General features: G+C 57.9%; 2 protein-coding genes across 2 annotated transcripts in view; one reads left to right on the top strand and one right to left on the bottom strand.

Annotated features, from left to right (window-relative positions):
- Nucleotides 1-11,715, top strand: part of LOC113432482 (arf-GAP with GTPase, ANK repeat and PH domain-containing protein 3-like) — a 21,285-nt gene extending 9,570 nt beyond the window's left edge. The window contains 11 exon segments of the mRNA XM_087948901.1: nucleotides 998-1,349; nucleotides 2,758-2,822; nucleotides 3,434-3,594; nucleotides 5,645-5,799; nucleotides 6,148-6,213; nucleotides 6,215-6,239; nucleotides 6,592-6,814; nucleotides 10,624-10,879; nucleotides 10,990-11,023; nucleotides 11,026-11,106; nucleotides 11,109-11,715. Of these exon segments, the coding sequence (XP_087805027.1) occupies nucleotides 998-1,349; nucleotides 2,758-2,822; nucleotides 3,434-3,594; nucleotides 5,645-5,799; nucleotides 6,148-6,213; nucleotides 6,215-6,239; nucleotides 6,592-6,814; nucleotides 10,624-10,879; nucleotides 10,990-11,023; nucleotides 11,026-11,106; nucleotides 11,109-11,209 (1,519 nt within the window). The 3' untranslated portion in view covers nucleotides 11,210-11,715.
- A 1,184-nt stretch (nucleotides 11,716-12,899) lies between these two features.
- GBX1 (gastrulation brain homeobox 1) lies at nucleotides 12,900-22,456 on the bottom strand. Its single transcript, XM_087948902.1, is given in 5 exon segments — nucleotides 12,900-13,003; nucleotides 13,006-13,227; nucleotides 13,278-13,555; nucleotides 20,830-21,039; nucleotides 21,885-22,456. Coding segments are annotated over 5 exon segments (1,386 nt in total).
- Nucleotides 22,457-23,187: the final 731 nt, after the last annotated feature.

Here is a 23,187-nt window from a genome sequence, read left to right on the forward strand (position 1 = left end):
CCTACCCCATTTCTGTTTATGGTTATTAGTAATAGTATTGGTATTAGTTTTAGCGTTGTTAGCATTAGCGTTTTTAGTCTTAGTGTGATCAAAACGAACTTTCTTTGTGAAAGATGAGAAAGATGCGAACGTGCCGAAATTAAAAAAAGAAATAGCCAAGGTACAAATAAAAAGAGTCGACCTCTTTCTTTCGATTACATTTGATATGAGGTTCGATAGTTCGTCGCAAACGATCATAAATCATAACGGGCAAGGTCCTTATCTCGTATAAGTCACATCTTCATTAATAAAGAACTCCTGTTACTAGCGGATTGTACCTATATTATTTCATCCGTAAATCCTTCACGTAGCAGGAGAGAAGATGGAAACCGTTATTTTATACGTACAACATATACAACTTACATCTGATATAGTTCCAGGCTTCGTTTATTCTGCACGTTCTTTTTATTTCGGGGGGGCGTTTCTACCCAGCTGTACCTTTTATCCCAGATAATAACCAGGTCATACTCTGAATTATCCTTCCCATTTAATTTGAGCGTAAGCCTCTCCCCATTTCGGCCCATTCCTATTTATTTATTTTTATTTTTTATTTTTGGAATAATAATGCGTATCGGTGGTGCGTCCAAGACCGGTGGCGGTCCGGTCTCTCCTTGGATTGACGCTCCCGTAATGTCCGAAGAGCGATGTTTGGCTCCAAACGCCGAGCACCCCGGTCGGACGGCACGCTCTCTTCGTCGTGGCGACTCGTCCTGGTCTTGGTTGGGGAGGAGAGGGCACGGCTGCCCTGTGGGACCCCATCGGCCTCCCCCCCCGATTCCTCCTTTCCTCCGTGTGTGGACACCAAGTGGGAAGACCCCAATCTGGCCAGGAAGGAGAGGAGGGGGGGAGGAGGGCGGGATTTTGCCAAGCAGAAGGCCTCTTTCCAGGCGAAGCGCCGTCTCCGCGGGGCGTCCGGCAGGGCAAGCCGCTCAGCCCGATTCTCCCGCCTTCCTCCCAGGTGCTCCTCACTCCGCCAGCAGCACCTCTCTCCACTCCGAGCGCTCCGGCAGCGGTACCAACCTGGGCGCTTTCAGCTTGAAGCGGAAGGCGGCGGCATTCACCAACGGTCTTACTCGGTCTCCAGCGCCGACCAGTGGAGCGAAGCAGTGGCCACGCCCGGCGCGGGTGAGTGTGGCGCGCGCACGCCCTCGGCGGGGATTAGAAGCATGGCCAGGCGCTGGTGGGGGAGTTACACGGAGGCCCGTCTTGAGCGAAGGCAGTTCGAAGACGCGCCGGCGCCCTTCTCTCGGCTGCCCTGCGCCCGGCTGGTGTCGCAGCCATATTTTTTTGGGGGACGCGAAGCCTTCCCGGTGAGGACAACCCAGCGGACGGGCAACGGGCCTGAGCCACAAAAACACGGGAATGTGGGACAGACGAGGGCGGCTGGGCGGGGGGGGCAAGGCGCAACCGGTTCGCTCGAACCAGGGTGAACCATTAGCCGCTCCCCTTTGCCACGGGCATCGTCCGCTGCCCGTTTTCTCTACCGCCACCCCGGGAGCCTGCCAAAGGGGAGGGGTCAGCTGCCCCCTCCCCTCCCAACCCAGGGCAGCCGGGTCGAGCTCTCCTCCTCCGGCGGCACCGCCAGGCGGCGGAGCCGAAGAGCGGCCCCCGCTTGCCGCCGCCATTGCCTCGCCCTCCTCCCTCCCTCCCCGTTTGAGGAGAGTTGAGTGAATTAAAATAATTCCTACATTTCCCAACGCAGCCACTTTGCCGAATTGGAAAATAAATGCTTTCTGGGCGGCATCCATCACTCTGGCTGCTTCCCGGCCGCCGTTGAAAGAAAGGAAGCCGTTAAACGCCCATCGAGGAGAAAGCCGCCTTTTTGCGCAATGCCTCCTCTCGCCCCCTTGTCGTTCTCATTAGCGCGGCGCCGCCCTCCCTCCCTCCCTCCCCCCTCTCTCTCTCCCAGGGGCTTTCGCAGTTTAAAAAGAGCCTCTTTATGATCATTACCGGAGTCCGACTGCGCCGCCGCCATTTGCAGCCGGGGGTGGCTCCTCATTTGTAACTGTGAAAAACTATCAATTTCAACGCGCCCAGCGCAGCGCCGCCATCATTGGGCCATCAGCTCCCCGCTGGAAGCGAATTAATCAGACTGTTACTGCTGATGGGGCAGAGCGCCAGGGCGAAAGGGAGCGGGCGGCAAGCGGTGGCGGCGTCGGAAGGCAGCCAGCGAGCTGGAGCAGGGTTTTTTGTGTTGTTTTTTTGGGGAGGAGCGCCCGTCCTGCGCCCGAGGAGAGGACGGAGCCAGGCGCTGGCCGGAGAGAGAGAGAGAGAGAGTCCCCCTTACGGGCCAGACGGCGCCCCGCCTGTGCCGGGAGTTGACCCCTCACCCTAAAACCCCCCACACACACCCCTTTCCCAGAGCTCCTCCCTAAGTGGGGTCCGGACTCTGGAAAGGGTGGACGGACGGAGAGACAGTTTGCATCGGAGGTGTCGCCCCCGCCGTCCGGCCGGCCGGCGCCGTGAGGCCAAAGCTCGGTGGACGGTCACCACTTCGGCGGGGACAGTCGACTGGCACAGGCACACAGCACACACACACACACACACACACACACACCGAGCCCTGCGGAGTCGTCCACGAGGCTCCGTGGCTGCTCTCCGTCTCCACTCGCACGCCCCTCGGGGCCTGCCCCACCTGGGCTTCGCGGGCCAGGCCAGCCTCCTTTCTCCCCCCCGGATTCTGCACCCGTCTAGGCCCCCTCTGGGTGCTCGGAGCAGGTCGAGGGTCGTCCCGTAGTCCGTAGTAGTCAAAATCCGACGTCCGCTCCTCCGCCTTTTGGAAGGCAGGGGGTGGACAGCGCTGCGGGGGTGTGTGGAAGGATGGTGCTGGCTCCCACCCTCTTTCTGCCCCTCTGGGAGGGTGTTGCTCGGCGGGGGGGCCCTGGGTCCTCTCGGCCGCGACGGGCGGCTTCCTCCCGTCAAGGCTGATTGGAGGCACTTGGCCTCTCGGCGCCTGGAAGTGAATGTCAGCGATCTGATTTTTGTTGCTGGTCTCTCATGAAATTTGACATTTAATGGCAGAGAGGCCGCGCGGTGTGTGTGTGTGTGTGTGTGTGCGTGTGTCTGGAGGGGAGGGTGTGATGGAGCTTGATTAGTGCACTCTAATTGACAGTAATTAGCCAGCTCCCTGATTGTTTCTAATTCTGCTATTAATTGTAAGGAACGGGGATGATTGAGGATAAATTTGGCGCATGGCAGCTAGGCGACGTGTTCTCTCTCTCTCTCCGCCGGCCTGGCAAGGGGGGCGGGGGCCTTGCCCCGAGGCCTGGGCGCCCGGCCTGGCAAGCGGGAGGCCTTGCGGTGGGACCTGGGTCCTGACTCTTGGGGGCCCCCTCCCTCTCTCTCTCTCTCTCTCTCTCTCTTTCTCTCCCCCCCTCTCCCCCTCCCCCCCCAGCCAACGGTGCCGGCGAGTCCCTGACTTCCAGCCCCAACGTCTCCAGCACCGCCAGCCCCAAGCTGGAGCCGCCGCCCTCCCTCATGCCAACCGGAAGAAACACCGTCGGAAAAAGAGCACGGGCACGGGACGGCCCGACGGGGCGGGCAGCGTGGCGGAAGGTGAGCGCTGGGGCAACTTGCAGGGGAAATCTCTCGGACGCCCGGTGGAGCTTAGCGGCCCCTACGCGACAAGGCACTTGGGCAGGCGGGAACCCCATGGCCTCCTTCCCCCCCGCCGAGGTTGTTTGCCCCGACGGGGAGGGTGGCCAGCCGTACACGGCCTCTCGGGGCTTCGACATCGGCCCGGGGGTCCTTCCTTCCGGTCGGGAAGGGCCCAGCCTCCAGGTTGGCACCCCGGGGGGGAGGAGAAGCGAGCGGGGCGGGGAGGAATGGCCCCCTTTCTCTCATTTTTTTTGGGGGTGGAGGCTAATCAGACGGAGGGAGGGAGGGAGGGGCCAGGCCATGAATCTTCTTGGCTCTGACGGGGTCGTAAATCACAACACACACACACACACACACACCACACGCACATACCACACACCCCGCTCTTCCCATAAGGCAGGCTTGGAAAGCTGCCGGCGTTCACCCTACCAGCTCCCTGGCCCTCCATGAATTTTTTGGGGGGGGAGGGTCAGGGGTTGTGGGACTGGGTGGGGGGAAAGAAGGGGAGGACCAGCCGAACAGCCCCCTCCAGCTCTGCCCCATTCATCCCTGACCCCCTTTCCTCCGCCAGCCGGCCGGCGGCTCTCTCCCTAACGGATCCTCTCTTCTGCGGAGGTTCGGGAAGGGGTCTTGTTTGTTCTCCCCTCCCCGGGCCCTCCCCTCTCCCATGCGGGGGCGGGGGGGGAGAGAGAGCGGGGTCCCCTGCAACTAATACAGGTTGCAGAATATTGGGTGTAATGAGCTGCAAAATGAGACGGCGGCAGCCGAGCGAGGTTAACGAATGGGCTCCGGGCGGAAGGCGCCCTCCCCTTCCCAGCGGCTGGCGGGAGTCCCTTGTTGTGCCAAGGAAGGAGGGGGTACCCTCCCCCCTCCCCACAAACCCTCCTCTCCCCACACACACACAGGCCGCACTCTCCCGATCCAGGGCAGTGGGGAGGTGAGGGTCGGTTGCGGAGGGGGGAACGCCGATGAACGGGCGGAGGTCGCGGTAGCTCACAGCCCTTCGGGGCCGGCCTTTTGCTCGCGGAGCAGCCCTGCGGGAGTCCATCGGGATCGCGCGGCTGACCACCCCCCCACGCACAAACACAAACAGGACTTGTTCTTCTGCCCACTGCCCACCGCCCGCCCCCCCCATCATCCACGGCCAGCCCCTGGGGAGGATGGGGGGGTGGGGGAGTTGGCTCGTGGGTGCCAAGTCCTTGAGCCGAGTTGCCACCCGGCCTTTCTCTCTCTCTCACTCCGTCCGCATCTCCCATCAAATTACGCCAGCCTGCCTCTAATTTCTCAGTTGGTCAGTCACCGAGCTAATGAGTTTAAAGGGGGGGAAGGACCTCACACCCACACACCCCACACACACACCCGGGACCCCCAGGAATACAGCGTAAGGATGGGGGGTGGGAACTGCACCACGGAGCTCCATGCGCCACCCACCCCCGAGCATTTCCGCTGCGGGTCACGGTGGTCGGGGTGGGGGGCAATCGAGCAAGGCTGCCCCCAGTATACACAATGGGGGGCTGAAGTGGGCTCGGGGGTGGGAGGAAGCTCCGGGGAGGGAAGGGGGGGGAAAGGACTGGCCACGGAGGGGAAAAGGGGAGCGGGTGGATGGGCCCACCGGTCTTCTCCCATCTCCCGACGGGACCCCCTCCGTCGGAAAGTCTGGGGATCCATCCGGCCGGGCCTGTTGGTCTTTGGGGTCCCGGGGGCTCTCGGGTAAAAAAACGTAGGGAAAGGTGGGAAGGCGGGAACGATGGGGCCGGTTCTTCAAAACGGGGGCATTTCCGGGCCGGCGTTTCTGGGCCTCGGTGTCCTCGCTGGACAAGCCATTTGGGGAGGGGGCTTAGAGTGGGGGAGGGGGCTGCTGGAGGGAAAGGACCAGCCTACTCCTTCTACAACATCCCCCCAAACCCGGGTGCGAAGGAGGGGTTGGCAGAGCAGAAGAGGAGTGGGGGGAAATAATCCCGCCGGTTGTCCGTCGGGAAACCGAGCCCGACGCCCTGCCGTCCCGCAGACCAAGAGGAGAGTTTCGAGTTCATCGTGGTCTCGCTGACGGGCCAGTCGTGGCTCTTCGAGGCCTCCACGGCCGAGGAGCGTGAGCTGTGGGTTCAAGCCATCGAGAGCCAGATCCTGGCCAGCCTGCAGGGCTGCGAGAGCGGGAAGCACAAGGTAAGACTCAGGGTGCGTGTGAGGGCTGTGTGTGTGTGTGTGTGTTGGGATGTGATTCCCGTTTGGGCTCGTCGGCCGCGGGCCATGATGCAGTTCCACCAGAGGCCTCCACGGCTGAGGAGCAGGGCAGCGGGAGGTGAGGTCGGTCGGGGAACGCCGATGAACGGGCGGACGTCGCGGTAGCTCGCGCCCTCGGCCGGCCTTTGCTCCGCGGCAGACCTCCCCCTCCCCAGGCCTCTCGGTCTACCCTCTGGCATCTCGGGGCAGGGGTGGGGGTGGGGGGGAGAAACCGGTCTGCCCTCCCCCAGCTTTAAAGCCAGAGCCCAAAATCCTTCGTTTCCTCCTCAGTCGCGGCTGAGCAGCCACAGCGACGCCGTCGCCCTGCAGTCCATCCGCACCGTCCGGGGAACGGCTTTCGTGCGTAGATTGCGACGCGGCCAGTGAGTAGCCAGGTTAAGGGAGGGGGTGGGCGTCTACGGCACGGGCGGAGGGGTGTGGGGGGAACGGGCGTGGCGTTTTCAGAGTCGTGTTGTGGGAGGTGGGTGGGGGGTGTTAAACCACCTCTTGGACCCAGGAGCAGGTGGGGAAGGGCCGCAAAGAGGCTGCCGGGGGCAGGGGGGGTGGTATGCTACCGGTTTGGTACGGTTCAGCCGATCCGGTGGTAAAAGACAGCGAAAGGCTCCGGCGATTGGCGGATGGGCGCCGTGTCGGCCTCAGCTGGGTGTGGGGAAAGCTGGGCGAGCCGCCAGGCTGACATGCAGCCCCTCTCTCTCTCTTTGCCTCCCGGACCAGACCCTGACTGGGCCAGCCTGAACCTGGGGGCCCTCATGTGCATCGAGTGCTCCGGCATCCACCGCCACCTGGGCACCCACCTCTCCCGCGTCCGCTCCCTGGACCTGGACGACTGGCCGCTGGAGCTGGTGACGGTCATGACGGCCATCGGGAACGCCCTGGCCAACTCGGTCTGGGAAGGCGCCCTCAAGAACTACTCCAAGCCCGGTCCGGAAAGCTGCAGGTAAGGCCCGGCTGTGGCGTCCTGGCCTGGCCCTCCCCCCCACAAGGAGAGAGAAGGAGAGAGAGGAGAGAGAAGGGTGGAAAAGGAGGGAGAGAAGGAGAGAGAAAGGAGGAAAAGGAGGCAGAGATAGAAAGGAGAGAAGGGGAGAGAAGGGAGGAAAAGGAGGCAGAGATAGAAAGGAGAGAAGGGGAGAGACGAAGAGAAGGGAGGAAAAGGAGGGAGAGAGGAGAGAGAAAGGAGGAAAAGGAGGCAGAGATAGAAAGGAGAGAAGGAGAGAGGAAAGGAGAGAGAAGGAGGAAAAGGAGGCAGAGATAGAAAGGAGAGAAGGGGAGAGAAGGGAGGAAAAGGAGGCAGAGATAGAAAGGAGAGAAGGAGAGAGAAGGGGAGAGGAGAGAGAAGGAGAGAGAAGATAGAGAGGAGGAGAAGGAGAGAGAGGAGGAAAAGGAGAGAAGGAGAGAGAGGAGAGAGAAGGGAGGAAAAGGAGGAGAGAAGGAGAGAGAAAGGAGGAAAAGGAGGCAGAGATAGAAAGGAGAGAAGGGAGAGAGAAGGGAGAAGGAGAGAGAGAGAAGGAGGAAGATAGAGAGGAGAGGAGAGAAGGAGAGAGAAGGGAGGAAAAGGAGAGAAGGAGAGAGAGGAGAGAGAAGGGAGGAAAAGGAGGGAGAGATAGAAAGGAGAGAAGAGAGAGAGAAGGGAGGAAGATAGAGAGGAGAGAGGAGAGAGAAGGGAGGAAAAGGAGGGAGAGATAGAAAGGAGAGAATGAGAGAGGAGAGAGAAGGGAGGAAGGAGAGAGAGGAGAGAGAGAGAGAGGAGGAGAGAAGAGGGAGAAGGAAGAGAGGGAGAGGAGGGAGGAAGAGAGAGGAGAGAAGGAGAGAGAAGGGAGGAAAAGGAGGGAGAGATAGAAAGGAGAGGAGAGAGGAAAAGGAGGGAGGGATAGAAAGGAGAGGAGAGAGAAGGGATGAAAAGGAGGGAGAGATAGAAAGGAGAGAAGGAGAGAGAAGGGAGGAAAGGAGGGAGGAGAGATAGAGAGGAGAGAAGGAGAGAGAAGGCAGGAAAAGGAGGGAGAGATAGAAAGGAGAGAAGGAGAGAGAAGGAGGGGAGGGAGGGATAGAAAGGAGAAGGAGAGAGAGGAGAGAGAAGGGAGGAAAAGGAGGGAGAGATAGAAAGGAGAGAAAGAGAGAGAAGGCAGGAAAAGGAGGGAGAGATAGAAAGGAGAGAAGGAGAGAGAAGGGAGGAAAAGGAGGGAGGGATAGAAAGGAGAAGGAGAGAGAGGAGAGAGAAGGGAGGAAAAGGAGGGAGAGATAGAAAGGAGAGAAGGAGAGAGAAGGCAGGAAAAGGAGGGAGAGATAGAAAGGAGAGAAGGAGAGAGAAGGGAGGAAAAGGAGGGAGAGATAGAAAGGAGAGAAGGAGAGAGAAGGCAGGAAAAGGAGGGAGAGATAGAAAGGAGAGAAGGAGAGAGAAGGCAGGAAAAGGAGGGAGAGATAGAAAGGAGAGAGAAGGGAGGAAGAGATAGAAAGGAGAGAAGGAGAGAGAGGAGAGAGAAGGCAGGAAAAGGAGGGAGGGATAGAAAGGAGAGGGGAGGAAGGAGAGAGGGGAGGAAGGAGAGAGAGGAGAGATAGGTAGAGAGACGAGAGAGAAGACAGGAGAAAGGGAGAGGGAGAGAGAAGAAAAAGAGGAGAGAAGGAGAGTTAGGGAGAGAGAGAGAGAGAGAGAAACGCCCTAATAGGGCCTCCTCTTATGATGCAGGCTCTTAAAGGGATAGCAGCCCAAAACCTTGTCTCCTCCTAGCAGCTAGTCACCTCTTCCATCCCCACCCTAAACACCCGTTTGTAGCCGATGGAGCCCTGGGGGAGGGAGGACCAGGGGGACTTCCTTCCTTCCCCTCCCCCGTCCCTCACTCCCTACCCCCTCCCCGGCAGCCCGTCTTTCTATTCTGGCCGTCCTCTTTTGGGAGAGCCGATTTTTGTGCGCCCGATTGACTTGCCGAAAGTCCTGGACGAATCAGAAGGTGGGGAGGCTGAGCGAAGAGAAAAGGATGCCTTGCGCTCGCTCTGGACTTAGATGGCGGGGTGAGGGGTGGAAGGGTCTTCTTTATCCGGGGAGGGGGTGGGGGGAGAATGAAAGACAGGGACTTTTCCTCCAGGGCGGGGCTGGGTTAGGAAACACGGGGGGTGGGGTGGGGAGGGCAGGATGTCTTTCTCTCGGCCCGCCCGTCCGTCCGTCTCTCAGCCGAGCCTTTCAGCTCTTTTTTTTCCGGCTGATCTTCCCCAAGATTGACTTGCCGAAAGTCGTGGACGAATCGCTGAGTGACGTCAGAACCGGGGAGGGGGGGGAGCTGGTCCTGCCGGGCAGCCCAGGAATGGGTTCCGGCTCCCTCCTTCTGGGGGAGGGAGGGGTAGAGAGAGAGAGAGGCATCCGTGGGGGCTGCCCGGCGGAACGGCCCGGGGGGGGGAGAGGTGGAGAGCTGCTGCCGTTGTCTGGCCAGGCCTGTCACTCACTCATCCGGACACCCAGACAAGAGGCCTTTTTTTTTTGACGGAGGAGCTTATCAGTGGCGGCCTGGGTGGGGGGGGGGAGGTCAGGGGACGGAAGCGGGGAAGGGAGGGGAGAGTGGCGGCGTGAGCAGATCCAGATGGATAGAATAGGAGGCCGATAGCCGGGTGGCAGCCGCATCGATTGCAAGCGGGGGCCCCCTCCCCTTTGTGAGCAGGAGATGCCAGCCGCGATAGCCCCGCATCGGCCGACTCCTCCGTCTTTCCAGCTGGGGAGGCCAGATAGTGGGGTGTCTGGGGGGAGGGCGGCAGGCAGGGTTCGGGAGGCCTCCCTGAGGCCCCTCTGGATGCCCTCACCGTCTCTCTCTCTCTCTCTCTCCTCTTTCTCTTTCTCCTTTTCTCATTCTCTCTTTCTCTCATGCTCCTCTCTCCCTCCCTCTCTCATTCTTTCTCCCTCTTTCCTTCCTTCTCTCTTTCTCTTTCGGTCTCTTTCTCTTTCCTCTCTCTTTCTTTTTCCCTCTCTCTCTTTCTCTTTTCTCTTATTTTCTTCCTTTCTGCTTCGCTCTCTCTTTCCCCTCTCTCTCTCTCTCTCTCTCATTCTTTCTTCTCTCCTTCTCTTTCCTCTCTCTCTGTCCTCATCTCTCCCTCCATCTCTCTCCCTCCCTCTTTCTCTGTCTCTCCCTCTCTCCTTCTCTCTTTCTTTCTCATTCTCTCTCCCTCTCTTACACTCTATCTCTCCCTCTCTCATTCTTTCTTTTTCTCCCTTTCTTTCTCTCTCCTTCCCTCTCTCTCTCTCTCCCCCTTTCTCTCTCTCTCCTCTCTCTCTCATTCTCTTTCTCCCTCCCTCTCTCCCTCTCTCCTCTCTGTTTCTCTCTCTCTCATTCTCTTTCTCTCTCTTTCTTTCCCTCTCTCTCTCATTCTCCCTCTCTCTTTCTCTCTCTCTCTCCCTCTCTCTTTCTTTCTCATTCTCTCCCTCTCTCTCTCATTCTTTTCTCCCTTTCTTTGTCTCTCTCTCCCTCTCTCTCTCATTCTCTTTCTCTTCCCCTCTCTCCCTCTTTCTCCCTCTCTGTTTCTCTCTCTCTCTCATTCTTTCTCTCTCTTTCTCTTTCCCTCTCTCTCTCTCATTCTCCCTCTCTCTTTCTCTCTCTCTCTCCCTCTCTTTCTTTCTCATTCTCTCTCCCTCTCTCTCTCATTCTTTTCTCCCTTTCTTTCTCATTCTCTCTCCCTCTCTCTCTCATTCTCTTTCTCTTTCCCTCCCTCTCTTTCTTTCTCATTCCTCTTTCTCTCTCTCTCTCTCCCTCCTTCCCCCTCTCTCTGCAGGGAAGAGAAGGAGCGCTGGATCCGGGCCAAATACGAGCAGAAACTCTTCCTGGCCCCCCTGCCTCACTCGGACGTGCCCCTCGGACAGCAGCTGCTCCGGGCGGTGGTGGAGGACGACCTGCGGACGGTGGTGCTGCTCTTGGCCCACGGCTCCAAGGAGGAGGTGAACGAGACCTACGGCGACGGGGACGGCCGGACGGCGCTGCACCTCTCCTGCGCCATGGCCAATGTGGTCTTCACCCAGCTGCTCATCTGGGTAAGGAGAGCCCCTCCCCTCCCCCTCCAGCCCGGGTCCCCCTCCCCTGCTCCTTTCCCCGCAGCCCGCTGGCCTCCGAGCTCCTCCCTTTCTCCGCTTCTCTCTCGCAGTACGGCGTGGACGTGAAGAGCCGGGACGCCCGCGCCTGACCCCGCTGGGCTACGCCCGCCGGGCCGGCAACCAGGAGTGCGTGGAGATGCTGCTGCAGCACGGATGCCCGGCGAAGCGCCCGCCGGCAGCCTGACGCCCAGCCTGCCTCGCCGGAACCTCAACAACAACAACGCCTCCTCCGGCGAGGCGGGTTGCCCAACGTGGGGGCCGAGTCCCTGAGACTGTTGGCGGGGGGACGTGACGGGGGACGGGGACTCACTTGCCGCTCTCGCCGCGTCGAGGACGGAAGGGCCCCATCGCTCAGGCTTTGGTGGGCCCCGAAAGAGACTGGAGCTTCTGGGAGAGGAGGACGGGGAAGGGGGCGCTACTCTCCCGCAGCCAAGACCAAAAGGCGGACGAGGACCACCACTAGGGGGCGCTGGAGCAGGATACCTCCTGTCTGTCTCCCCTCCCTCCCTCCCTCCCTCCCTCCCCGCCGTTAACTTCCTGCTTCTACCCTGGGGTGGGGGGAGAGGAATGAGGGGGAGGGCTGGTTTCGATGCTGGCTGAGCTCTCCCCCCCAAAAAAAACCACCCCGGTTTCAAGTCACTTGTGTGTATAAAGTGTACATTGGAAATATTTATATGACAGCCTGTAAATAAGACGGTTTTGTGGGCGTTGCGTTGCCCTCCCCGCGAAATAAAGGAGCCGCTCGGGCCCCCGCCTCCCGTTGCAGCCCAGCCTCTGTCCTCCTTCGGGGAAGGGAGGGAGCCGGAAGGGAGGGGAGGGGAGCCGGAAGGGAGGGGGAGGCCACAGGGGACAGTCCTGCCCACCCAGCCCTCCCAAGGAGGCTCGGAGCACCAGGGACCGGCAGCCGGTCAAAAACACCCCAAAAGAGCCGTTTGGACACATATAACCCCCCCCCCACCCCCGTTTGCCACACGGGAAAGAGGATGGGAGGAGGCCCAAAAGCTGGGCGGGCGTGGCCAACTCCAGGTCACTCCCACCCACCCGTCTGCCACGCCGACCCAGGTTTGGGGGCTCCCGGGGTTTTCTGTGGGAAATGGGTCTCTCTCTCTCTCCCTCTTTCTCCTCTCTTCTCCTTTCTTCTCTCTCTCCTGTCTCTCTCTCCTTTCTTCTCTCTCCTTTCTTCTCTCTCTCCTGTCTTCTCTCTCTCTCCTTTCTTCTCTCTCTTCTTTCTCTCTCTCCTCTTCCTCCTGTCTTCTCTCTCTCTCTCCTTTCTTCTCTCTCCTTTCTTTCTCTCCCTCTTCCTCCTGTCTTCTCTCTCTCCTGTCTTCTCTCTCTCCTTTCTTCTCTCCCTCTTCCTCCTGTCTTCTCTCTCCTTTCTTCTCTCTCTCCTTTCTTCTCTCCCTCTTCCTCCTGTCTTCTCTCTCCACACTCACACACACAACGGGGTGTGTGTGGCAAGTGCTCCGAATTCGAGCTGTGGAGCCAGGGAGCCTTTTCCGGCTTGGGGGCGGGCGGAGGACCTTGCACCCGAATTCTCCCAACACACACACACACCCGCCGCGGTTGGGAAGTCAAGCACTCGGCTGGCAGGTGCATACAAAATAAGATTTATTGATCCAATCCACGATTCTGCACGGAACAGATACGGGGTGGGGGTGGGTGTGGCTGGTGGGGGGCTCATTTACAGGAGGGAGGGGCTTGGGAGGGAGGGAGGGAGGGGGCTCATTTACAGAAGGGAGGGGTCTTGGGGGAGGGAGAGAGGGGGGCTCATTTACAGAAGGGAGGGGTCTTGGGGGGAGGGAGGGAGGGGGCTCATTTACAGAAGGGAGAGGTCTTGGGGGGAGGGAGGGGCCGCCCTTCTGTACAGATTTTACATGAATAAATAAGCGGGGGAGGAGGGAGGGAGGGGCTGTACAGGGGTGGGGGGGAGGGAGGAGAGGGGGTGTCCTCCCCCCCCACTTCAGGGGCGCTGGGCCTGCTCCAGCTGCTGGTGCTGGCTCCGGACGGCGAAGCGGTTGACGTGGACCGGGATAGGCACCACGATCTTGGGGTTCCGGACCGGCTCCCGGAGCGTCCACTGACGTTGCCGGCTTTGATGCGCTTCCACTTGGCCCGTCGGTTCTGGAACCAGATCTTGACCTGGACCTCGCTCAGCTTCAGCGCATGCGCGATCTGGGAGCGCTCGGTCAAGCTCAGGTACTTCTTGCAGTGGAATTCCTTCTCCAGCTCCAAGAGCTGCTCGCTGGTGAAGGCCGTCCGACGGCGGCGGCTCTTGGCCCCCGGAGCCCCCCCGGACGAGGAGGAAGAGGAGGAGAAGAAGAGGAAGAAGCAGGAGGAGGAGCAGCCGCCGCAGCCGCCGCCTGCTCGCCCGCACCCCGCTTGGCCTTGCCCTTGGAGGGCACCGGGCCGCCTCCAACGCTGACAACACCGTCCAGGAAGGGCTCCTCTTCACTGTCTGCCTCCACCGAGCTCTCCGGCTCGCTGCCGCAGCCGGCCTCACCCGCCCGCTCGTCCGCCTTTTCCTCGTCCGAGCTGTAGGCCCCCTTGCCGTCTGCGAGAGGGAGAGAGAGAGAGAGAGAGAAAGAGACAGACAGAGAGAGAGAAAGAGAGAGGAATCTGATTAGTGGAAGAAGGAAAGAGAAAGACAGACAGACAGACAGAGAGGAATCTGATTAGTGGAAGAGGAAGGAAGGAGAGAGAGAGAAAGAGATAGAGAGAGAGAGAGAGGAATCTGCTTAGTGGAAGAAGGAAAGAGAAAGAGACAGACAGAGAGGAATCTGATTAGTGGAAGAGGAAGGAAGGAAGAGAGAGAGAAAGAGAGAGAGAGGAATCTGATTAGTGGAAGAGGAAGGAAGGAGAGAGAGATAGAGAGAGAGGGGGGAATCAGTGGAAGAGGAAGGAAGGAGAGAGAGAAAGAGACAGAGAGAGGAATCTGATTAGTGGAAGAGGAAGGAAGGAGAGAGAGAGAGAGGAATCTGATTAGTGGAAGAGGAAGGAAGGAGAGAGAGAGATAGAGAGAGAGAGAGAGGAATCTGATTAGTGGAAGAAGGAAAGAGAAAGAGAGAGAGAGAGAGGAATCTGATTAGTGGAAGAAGGAAAGAGAGAAAGAGACAGACAGAGAGAGGAATCTGATTAGTGGAAGAGGAAGGAAAGAGAGAGAGAAAGAGAGAGAGAGGAATCTGATTAGTGGAAGAGGAAGGAAGGAGAGAGAGAGAGAGGGGGAATCATTAGTGGAAGAGGAAGGAAGGAGAGAGAGAGAAAGAGAGAGAGGAATCTGATTAGTGGAAGAGGAAGGAAGGAGAGAGAGAGGAATCTGATTAGTGGAAGAGGAAGGAAGGAGAGAGAGATAGAGAGAGAGAGGAATCTGATTCGTGGAAGAGAAGAAGGAAGGAGAGAAAGAGAGTGAGAGAGAGAGAGAGAGGAATCTGATTAGTGGAAGGAAGGAGAGAGAAAGAGAGAGAGAGAGAGAGGAATCTGATTAGTGGAAGAAGGAAAGAGAGAAAGAGACAGACAGAGAGAGGAATCTGATTAGTGGAAGAGGAAGGAAGGAGAGAAAGAGAGAGAGAGAGGAATCTGATTAGTGGAAGAGGAAGGAAGGAGAGAGAGATAGAGAGAGGGGGGAATCATTAGTGGAAGAGGAAGGAAGGAGAGAGAGAGAAAGAGACAGAGAGAGGAATCTGATTAGTGGAAGAGGAAGGAAGGAGAGAGAGAGAGAGGAATCTGATTAGTGGAAGAGGAAGGAAGGAGAGAGAGATAGAGAGAGAGAGGAATCTGATTCGTGGAAGAGGAAGGAAGGAGAGAAAGAGAGTGAGAGAGAGAGAGAGAGGAATCTGATTAGTGGAAGGAAGGAGAGAGAAAGAGAGAGAGAGAGAGAGGAATCTGATTAGTGGAAGAAGGAAAGAGAGAAAGAGACAGACAGAGAGAGGAATCTGATTAGTGGAAGAGGAAGGAAGGAAAGAGAGAGAGAAAGAGAGAGAGAGAGGAATCTGATTAGTGGAAGAGGAAGGAAGAGAGAGAGAGATAGAGAGAGGGGGGAATCATTAGTGGAAGAGGAAGGAAGGAGAGAGAGAGAAAGAGACAGAGAGAGGAATCTGATTAGTGGAAGAGGAAGGAAGGAGAGAGAGAGAGGAATCTGATTAGTGGAAGAGGAAGGAAGGAGAGAGAGAGATAGAGAGAGAGAGGAATCTGATTAGTGGAAGAGGAAGGAGGAGGAGAGAGAGAGAGAGAGAGAGAGAGGAATCTGATTAGTGGAAGAAGGAAAGAGAAAGACAGACAGACAGAGAGGAATCTGATTAGTGGAAGAGGAAGGAAGGAGAGAGAAAGACAGAGAGAGAGAGAGAAATCTGATTAGTGGAAGAGGAAGGAAGGAGAGAGAGAGAAAGAGAGAGGAATCATTAGTGGAAGAGGAAGGAAGGAGAGAGAGAGAGAGAGGAATCTGATTCGTGGAAGAGGAAGGAAGAGAGAGAGAGAGAGGAATCTGGTTAGTGGAAGGAAGGAGAGAGAGAGAGAGAGAGAGAGAGAGAGGAATCTGGTTAGTGGAAGGAAGGAGAGAGAGAGAGAAAGAGAGAGAGAGAGAGGAATCTGGTTAGTGGAAGGAAGAGAGAGAGAGAGAGAGAGAGGAATCTGATTAGTGGAAGAAGGAAAGAGAGAAAGAGACAGAGAGGAATCTGATTCGTGGAAGAGGAAGGAAGGAGAGAAAGAGAGTGAGAGAGAGAGAGGAATCTGATTAGTGGAAGGAAGGAGAGAGAAAGAGAGAGAGAGAGGAATCTGATTAGTGGAAGAAGGAAAGAGAGAAAGAGACAGACAGAGAGAGGAATCTGATTAGTGGAAGAGGAAGGAAGGAGAGAGAGAGAAAAGAGAGAGAGAGGAATCTGATTAGTGGAAGAGGAAGGAAGGAGAGAGAGATAGAGAGAGGGGGGAATCATTAGTGGAAGAGGAAGGAAGGAGAGAGAGAGAGAGGAATCTGATTAGTGGAAGAGGAAGGAAGGAGAGAGAGAGATAGAGAGAGAGAGGAATCTGATTCGTGGAAGAGGAAGGAAGGAGAGAAAGAGAGTGAGAGAGAGAGAGAGAGGAATCTGATTAGTGGAAGGAAGGAGAGAGAAAGAGAGAGAGAGAGGAATCTGATTAGTGGAAGAAGGAAAGAGAGAAAGAGACAGACAGAGAGAGGAATCTGATTAGTGGAAGAGGAAGGAAGGAAAGAGAGAGAGAAAGAGAGAGAGAGAGGAATCTGATTAGTGGAAGAGGAAGGAAGGAGAGAGATAGAGAGAGGGGGGAATCATTAGTGGAAGAGGAAGGAAGGAGAGAGAGAAAGAGACAGAGAGAGGAATCTGATTAGTGGAAGAGGAAGGAAGAGAGAGAGAGAGAGGAATCTGATTAGTGGAAGAGGAAGGAAGGAGAGAGAGATAGAGAGAGAGAGAGGAATCTGATTAGTGGAAGAAGGAAAGAGAAAGAGACAGACAGAGGAATCTGATTAGTGGAAGAGGAAGGAAGGAAAGAGAGAGAGAAGAGAGAGAGAGAGAGGAATCTGATTAGTGGAAGAGGAAGGAAGGGAGAGAGATAGAGAGAGAGGGGGAATCATTAGTGGAAGAGGAAGGAAGGAGAGAGAGAGAAAGAGACAGAGAGAGGAATCTGATTAGTGGAAGAGGAAGGAAGGAGAGAGAGATAGAGAGAGAGAGAGAGGAATCTGATTAGTGGAAGAAGGAAAGAGAAAGACAGACAGACAGAGAGGAATCTGATTAGTGGAAGAGGAAGGAAGAGAGAGAGAGAAAGAGAGAGAGAGAGAGGAATCTGATTAGTGGAAGAGGAAGGAAGGAGAGAGAGAAAGACAGAGAGAGAGAGAGGAATCTGATTAGTGGAAGAGGAAGGAAGGAGAGAGAGAGAAAAGAGAGAGAGGAATCATTAGTGGAAGAGGAAGGAAGGAGAGAGAGAGAGAGGAATCTGGTTAGTGGAAGGAAGGAGAGAGAGAGAGAAAGAGAGAGAGAGAGAGGAATCTGGTTAGTGGAAGGAAGGAGAGAGAGAGAGAAAGAGAGAGAGAGAGAGGAATCTGATTAGTGGAAGAAGGAAAGAGAGAAAGAGACAGAGAGGAATCTGATTCGTGGAAGAGGAAGGAAGGAGAGAAAGAGAGGAGTGAGAGAGAGAGAGAGGAATCTGATTAGTGGAAGGAAGGAGAGAGAGAGAAGAGAGAGAGAGAGGGAATCTGATTAGTGGAAGAAGGAAAGAGAGAAAGAGACAGACAGAGAGAAAGAGGGAGGAATCTGATTAGTGGAAGAGGAAGGAAAGTGAGTGAGTGAGAAAGAGACAGACAGAGAGAGAGAGAGGAATCTGATTAGTGGAAGAGGAAGGAAAGAGAGTGAGTGGTGAGAAAGAGACAGACAGAGAGAGAGAGAGGAATCTGATTAGTGGAAGAGGAAGGAAAGAGTGAGTGAGTGAGAAAGAGACAGACAGAGAGAAAGAGAGAGGAATCTGATTAGTGGAAGAGGAAGGAAAGAGTGAGTGAGTGAGAAAGAGAGACAGACAGAGAGAGATGTCTGATTAGTGGAAGGAACGAGAGAGAAAGAGAGAATGCGGGGAGGGAACGAGGGGAGGAGAAGAGGGGACGCCTCTCCCCACGGACAGGGACCGTCCTGTCAAGTCGGAACCCCGCCACGCACCCTACGGGTCAAACCCGACCCGACACACACACACACACACACACACAGTGCTCCCACCTTCCACTCCCGCGTGGGGGTTATGTGTGTGTGGGCGAGGCGATAGCTGGGTGGAGGGGTGAGGGCCCGCTGCCAGGCGCCTGGACCGGACAGATGACCTTCCCCACCCCACCGTCGCTCTGGGTTTACTGCCCAGGACGAGGCGCGACCCCTCCCCCGCCCCCTCCATTCCAGTATGGCCAGCACTGACCTGCAGGGGCTTCGGAGGGGGGTGGGGGAGGGCGTTGGAGGGGGGGAGCAGACGCGTGGGAGACTCGTTATAATAGAAGACCCCCCCTCCGCTCCCCTCCCCAGGCGTGTCTGGGCAGCAGCGCGAGGCTCCTGCGGGAAGGAGGGAGGGAGGGAGGATGGATCCCGTCCTTTCCGATGGTCAGCCCGCGGGCCCGAGACCTCCAGAGCTCATCCAAACGCCCCCTCCTGCTGGACGGAGCCCAGTCCGGGCTTCTGTCCCGCCCCGCTGACCTCTCTGGCCCGGTCCTCCCTCCCCTCCCCCTCCGTGAAAGCGCAAAGAAGCCAGAGCGCAGGAATGTCCTAAAGGCCGTGGGCCTCTGGGCGTGTGCAGAGTGCTTTTTGTTGTTGTTTTGGGTTTTTTTGCCCCCTGGGACACGAATAAAATGGAGGGGGAAAATCCTGCTTCCTTCGCGGGACTCCTGCGGGGCTCCCCTAAATTCGGCCGGGGGGTGGATCTCAATCCGCCAACCACCCCACCCCCACCCCTTAACGGTGGCTGGTTGCCTTCCTCTTGGCTACGGTGGGTTTTGATGTTGACTTTGCCTTTCCAGGATAAGGTTCCCTGAGCCGGGTCGACGCGGTTAATCCGCCGCCCGACGGGCCCCGGCCGGCCGAGGAAGGGCGCAGCGCGATCCTCTCCTCTCCTCCCGTGCAGCCTGCGGGATGAGCCGCCCCAAGCAAGCAAGGAAGGGACGGGGCGGGGCGGGGTGGGGAGAGGGGCGCCCCTTCTGGGGGAGAGGCTGGGCCGGGCGGGGCGGGGGCTGTTCCGAACCTGTTGGTAGCAGGCAGCGCCCTTCTTGGCGAGCTTAGCTCCCTCCGCTGGGCTGGGGATGATGGAGGCTGCAGTCCCAAGCCTTCTGGGGCTGGGAGTCCTGGAGAAGTGGCGGTCCGTCGGGTTCTCTCCCCGAGAATGCTGCGCGGTAGCCGACACACACACACACACACACTCTCCACACGCGCAAACACACACACTCCACACACACAGACACACACACTTTGCACACACACACACTCTACACACACACACACACACTCTCCACACGCGCAAACACACACACACTCCACACACACACAGACACACACACTTTGCACACACACACACTCTACACACACACACACACACTCTCCACACACTCTCCACACTCTCCACACACACACATCCACACACACACTCCCCACACACACACACACCACACACACACTCCACACTCTCCACACACACAATCCACACAAACACACTCCACACACACACACACTCCACACACACACACTCCACACACACTCACATTCCACACTCTCCACACACATACACTCTTCACACACACTCTCCACACACACACTCCACACACACACACTCCACACACACACACACACACACACAGATCCCTGGTCCCTTCCAATAGGTCCAAGTGGCACGGAACCCCCTGTGGGGAGGCGGCAGCCTTTCACGGGACCTCCAGGCCTTTTTTGTCCCGAAGATCACCGGCGGCCCCGGGCTAAGGAGGGAAGGGGCCTGCTGGCCTGGAGCCCCGGGCCTCACTGCTGAGATGCCCTGCAAATGGGGGTGGGGTGGGGGGTAGGATGAATGTGTCCCCCGCCCCCAAGTCCCTGCAATGAGGGGGCGATAGAAATTCCCAGGCGGCTTCCTCGCTCCTCGATTCACTGCGCTTTTGAGTGTCTGCGCCTTAGGATCCTTGCGCGGGTCCCGGAGAGCTACAAGTGGGGGAAACGGGGGTGGGGTGGGGGGCTGAGGGGGTGGGTGGGAAGGAAGGGACGTGGCTTCCTTCCCCCCTCCCTCCCAAAAGTATCCTTCCGTACCGGGAGCTCTTTTGCCCGCCGGATCCGACTCCGGCGCCTTCACCAGATTTACTCGGGAGTTGCGCCGCCTCCGGGTCTTCTTAGGATGGGGTCGAGGGTTTGGGCGCCGCCTTGTCCCCGGACGGCATGTTTCTCTCCTTCCGAGGGTGAAAAAATCCAAAAAAAACCCCGCGGATCTGGCCGTTTACAGGTGAATCGAGTCGGAAGGGACCTGGGAGGTCATCCAGTCCAACCCCCAACCCCAACCCCCCACCCAAGCAGGAGATACACCAGTTCGGACCTCATGGCAGTCCGATCTCTTCTTGGAAAGCCTCCAGGGATGAAGCTCCCACGGCGGGGGCCGGGTGGGGGCGTTTTCGCCCCTCCCCGGGGGGGCTCTGGAGCTGGAAGTCAAGGGAAGACGGCAAAAGGAGGCCCGTCTTGCTGCGCGCACCCCCCAAAAAAATCAGACCTAGATAGATAGATAGATAGATAGATAGATAGATAGATAGATAGAGATAGAGATAGAGATAGAGATAGAGATAGAGATAGAGATAGAGAGACAGAAAGAGAGACAGTAAGATAGATAGATAGATAGAGAGAGAGAGAGAGAGAGAGAGAGAGATGTAGATATAGATAGATAGATATTTGTTTTCTTAAGTTTTCGCGGGTACTTACATGTATGGTATTCAGCTTTGTTCGGGTATTTTCCCACATCATTACAACTTTAAAAGCACAACTATAATGACGTGGGAAAATACCCGAACAAAGCTGAATACCATATATATATATATATACCATACACACACACACACACACACACTCCACACACACAATATATATATATTGGCACCTGCCTTGGCCAACGTGGGCCGTGTTCCCACTGGTGTTCCCCCGAAAAGCACAAAAACGCCACCGCGGCCGACACCTTCCCACGGGGAGTCGGAACCGTCTCTGGGCCGGCCGGAACCGGAGGAGAAACCCGCGCGCGCCTCTTTTTTGACCAACCCGTCGGTTCCTTCCAGCGCTCGCGCGCGCATACTCCCGGCTGGCGGGTGACGTGAGGGTTGGCCCAGATGACCTCCAAGGTCCCTTCCGACTCGGATGAAACCTGTTGTCCGTTCTCTGGGGTTGGTGCTGCTGCTCCAAACGGACCCGCGCGCGTCTCCCGGGCCTCGGGGAGCAGGTGGCCCGGTCTCCCCGCGAAGTTCCCCTTTGGTCGCCCGTGGGGCTCGGCCGTTCCCAGCAGCAGCAGGACCCGAAGGGACCGAGGCTCCGTCCCCGCCTGAGCGAAGCCGCCGAGCGGCGAGTGAAGGGCTCCGCTGCGACGAGCTTTCGGCGCGCACCGGAGTGAGGTTGCGCATCCTTTGGGAAGAGAGCGGAGCGTGCAAGCGGGTTTGCACGGGACACAAGGACGCAACCAGAGCAGAGTTGAGGCCAAAAGCTGCGAAGGAGGCGCGGGGAGAGGGTTTCTTTCTTTCTTTCTTTCTTTCTTTCTTTCTTTCTTTCTTTCTTTCTTTCTTTCTTTCTTTCTTTCTTTCTTTCTTTCTTCCTTCCTTCCTTCCTTCCTTCCTTCCTTCCTTCCTTCCTTCCTTCTCTTTCTCCTTGCCTTCCTTCCTTCCTTCCTTCCTTCCTTCCTTCCTCCTTCCTTCCTTCCTCTTCCTTCCTTGCCTTCCTTCCCTTCCTTCCTTCCTCCTTTCTCCTTTCCTTCCTTCCTTCCTTCCTTCCTTGCCTTCCTTCCTTTCTTGCCTTCCTCCCATTCTCTTCCTTCCTTCCTTGCCTTCCTCCCTTCCTTCCTTCCTTCCTTTTATTTTTCCTTCCTTCAATCCTCCCTCCCATTCTCTCTCTTTCCTTTCCTTCCTTCCTTCCTTCCTTCCTTCCTTCCTTCCTTCCTTCCTTCCTTCCTTCCTTCCCTCCCTCCCTCCTTTCCTTTCCTTTCCTTTCCTTTCCTTTCCTTTCCTTTCCTTTCCTTTCCTTTCCTTTCCTTTCCTTTCTTTTTCCCTTCCCTTCCCTTTTCCGGGATGCCTGCTGGGCAGGAGGGTCGCCGATGGCTTCCTCCACCCCGGACCCCGGTTCGGGTCTCTCTCTCCCCCCACTCTTGACCCCTCCCTTCTCCCCACAGCGTCCCGGGCTGTAGGCAAACTTCCCCTCCGTCCGAAAAACTTCTTGGGCCGCCTCAGCCGGCCAGAGGGTCTCCCTCCCCACCCCACCTGGCCTTTACAGGTGAATGGAGTCGGAAGGGACCTTGGAGGTCATCCAGCCCACCCACCCCCGAGGCACCCACCTGCCAGTCCGGGAAAGGCATCCTGGAAGTGGAGCGCCGGCTCCTGCGCTCCTTTGTCCTGGCCGGCGGCGGGGACGGCTGGCCTCTTTCCAGGTCTTCGGCCCCGGGACGGCGTCGGTGGCAGGAGGGGGGGGTCTCGGCGCTGCTCCGTCCGGCCCCGGGCATCTCCTGGGCCGGGTAGAACCCGTCGGGGGGCTCCCCGAAGTTGGGCAAAGCGGTGGTGAGCGCCACCATGGACGGGACCCCGGCTTGGCCGAGGCTGGCGCAGAAGGAGTTGCCCAAACGGCCGGCGAAGGAAGCCAAGGGAGCCAACGGGGGCAAAGCAGCGGCGGCGGCTTGCAGGGGCCCGTGGGGAAGCACCAGCGGCCGGTAAGGCATGAACATCGGGGAGCCGGTGTAGAGCAAGGGGCCGGAGCGCGGGGCCGGCGACGGCGAGTGGCCGATGAGGGAGTCGATGGAGAAAGCGGCGGCCCCTTGGCCGGGGCTTGGCCTCTGCATGGCGGAGTCTCTCCGTCCCTGTCCCCGTCCCCGTCCTCCCCCCACCGGCCGCCCCGCCGGCCCTTACCGGCCCCTTAAGGGCCCGCCAGATTCCCTCGAGGGAGCCCCAAGCTCCAGCCCCGGTGCTGCCTTCCGTTCGACGGAGCCGCCGCCGTCTCCGTTCCTCCCGCTGCCGCCCTGGCGCTCGTCTGGCGAGAGAAGGCGGGCGAGGGAGGGAGGGGAGGAAGATGGCAAGGGAGGGGAGGAGGGGAGGGGAAGGGGGAAAGGGGTGTCGCCCTGCCTGCCTCCCTCCTCCGAGCTCATCCATCTTCCTCAAATTCCGCTCCAGTGCCTCCCTCCCCCCCCCAAGAGGGCCAGGGCTCAGCGGAGGGTTCCCACTGGAAGGCCCCCCCCCTCCCTCCCCCGGGAAGCGCCGCCCTCCCCCCTCCCGCCTCATCAACCATTTAGGACGGGTGATTGATGAGTGCCAATGAACGGGGCCGGGCAGGCACAAAGGGGACTTTTGTCCGGCTGGGCGGGACCAGCTGGGGGGGGTTGGAGGGGGCGAGGGAGGGGTCCCCTAGCCCCGGACTCTTTCCCACCCATCGACTCCTGGCCGGGAGGTCTCCTTTCCCCCTCCCCCGTGGCTGACCCACGCGGGTTTTCTCCCGCATCCCAAGCAGGGCCAGTTTAGGCTGCCCGACGGATTTCTTTGATCTCCCTTTTTTTTGGGGGAGGGAGGGAAGGGAAAA

Source organism: Notechis scutatus, unplaced genomic scaffold (assembly GCF_049901735.1).
Source record: "Notechis scutatus isolate UNSWTSFEM ecotype Mainland unplaced genomic scaffold, rNotScu1.2 NSCUSCF32, whole genome shotgun sequence".
Taxonomy (NCBI): Eukaryota; Metazoa; Chordata; class Lepidosauria; order Squamata; family Elapidae; genus Notechis; species Notechis scutatus.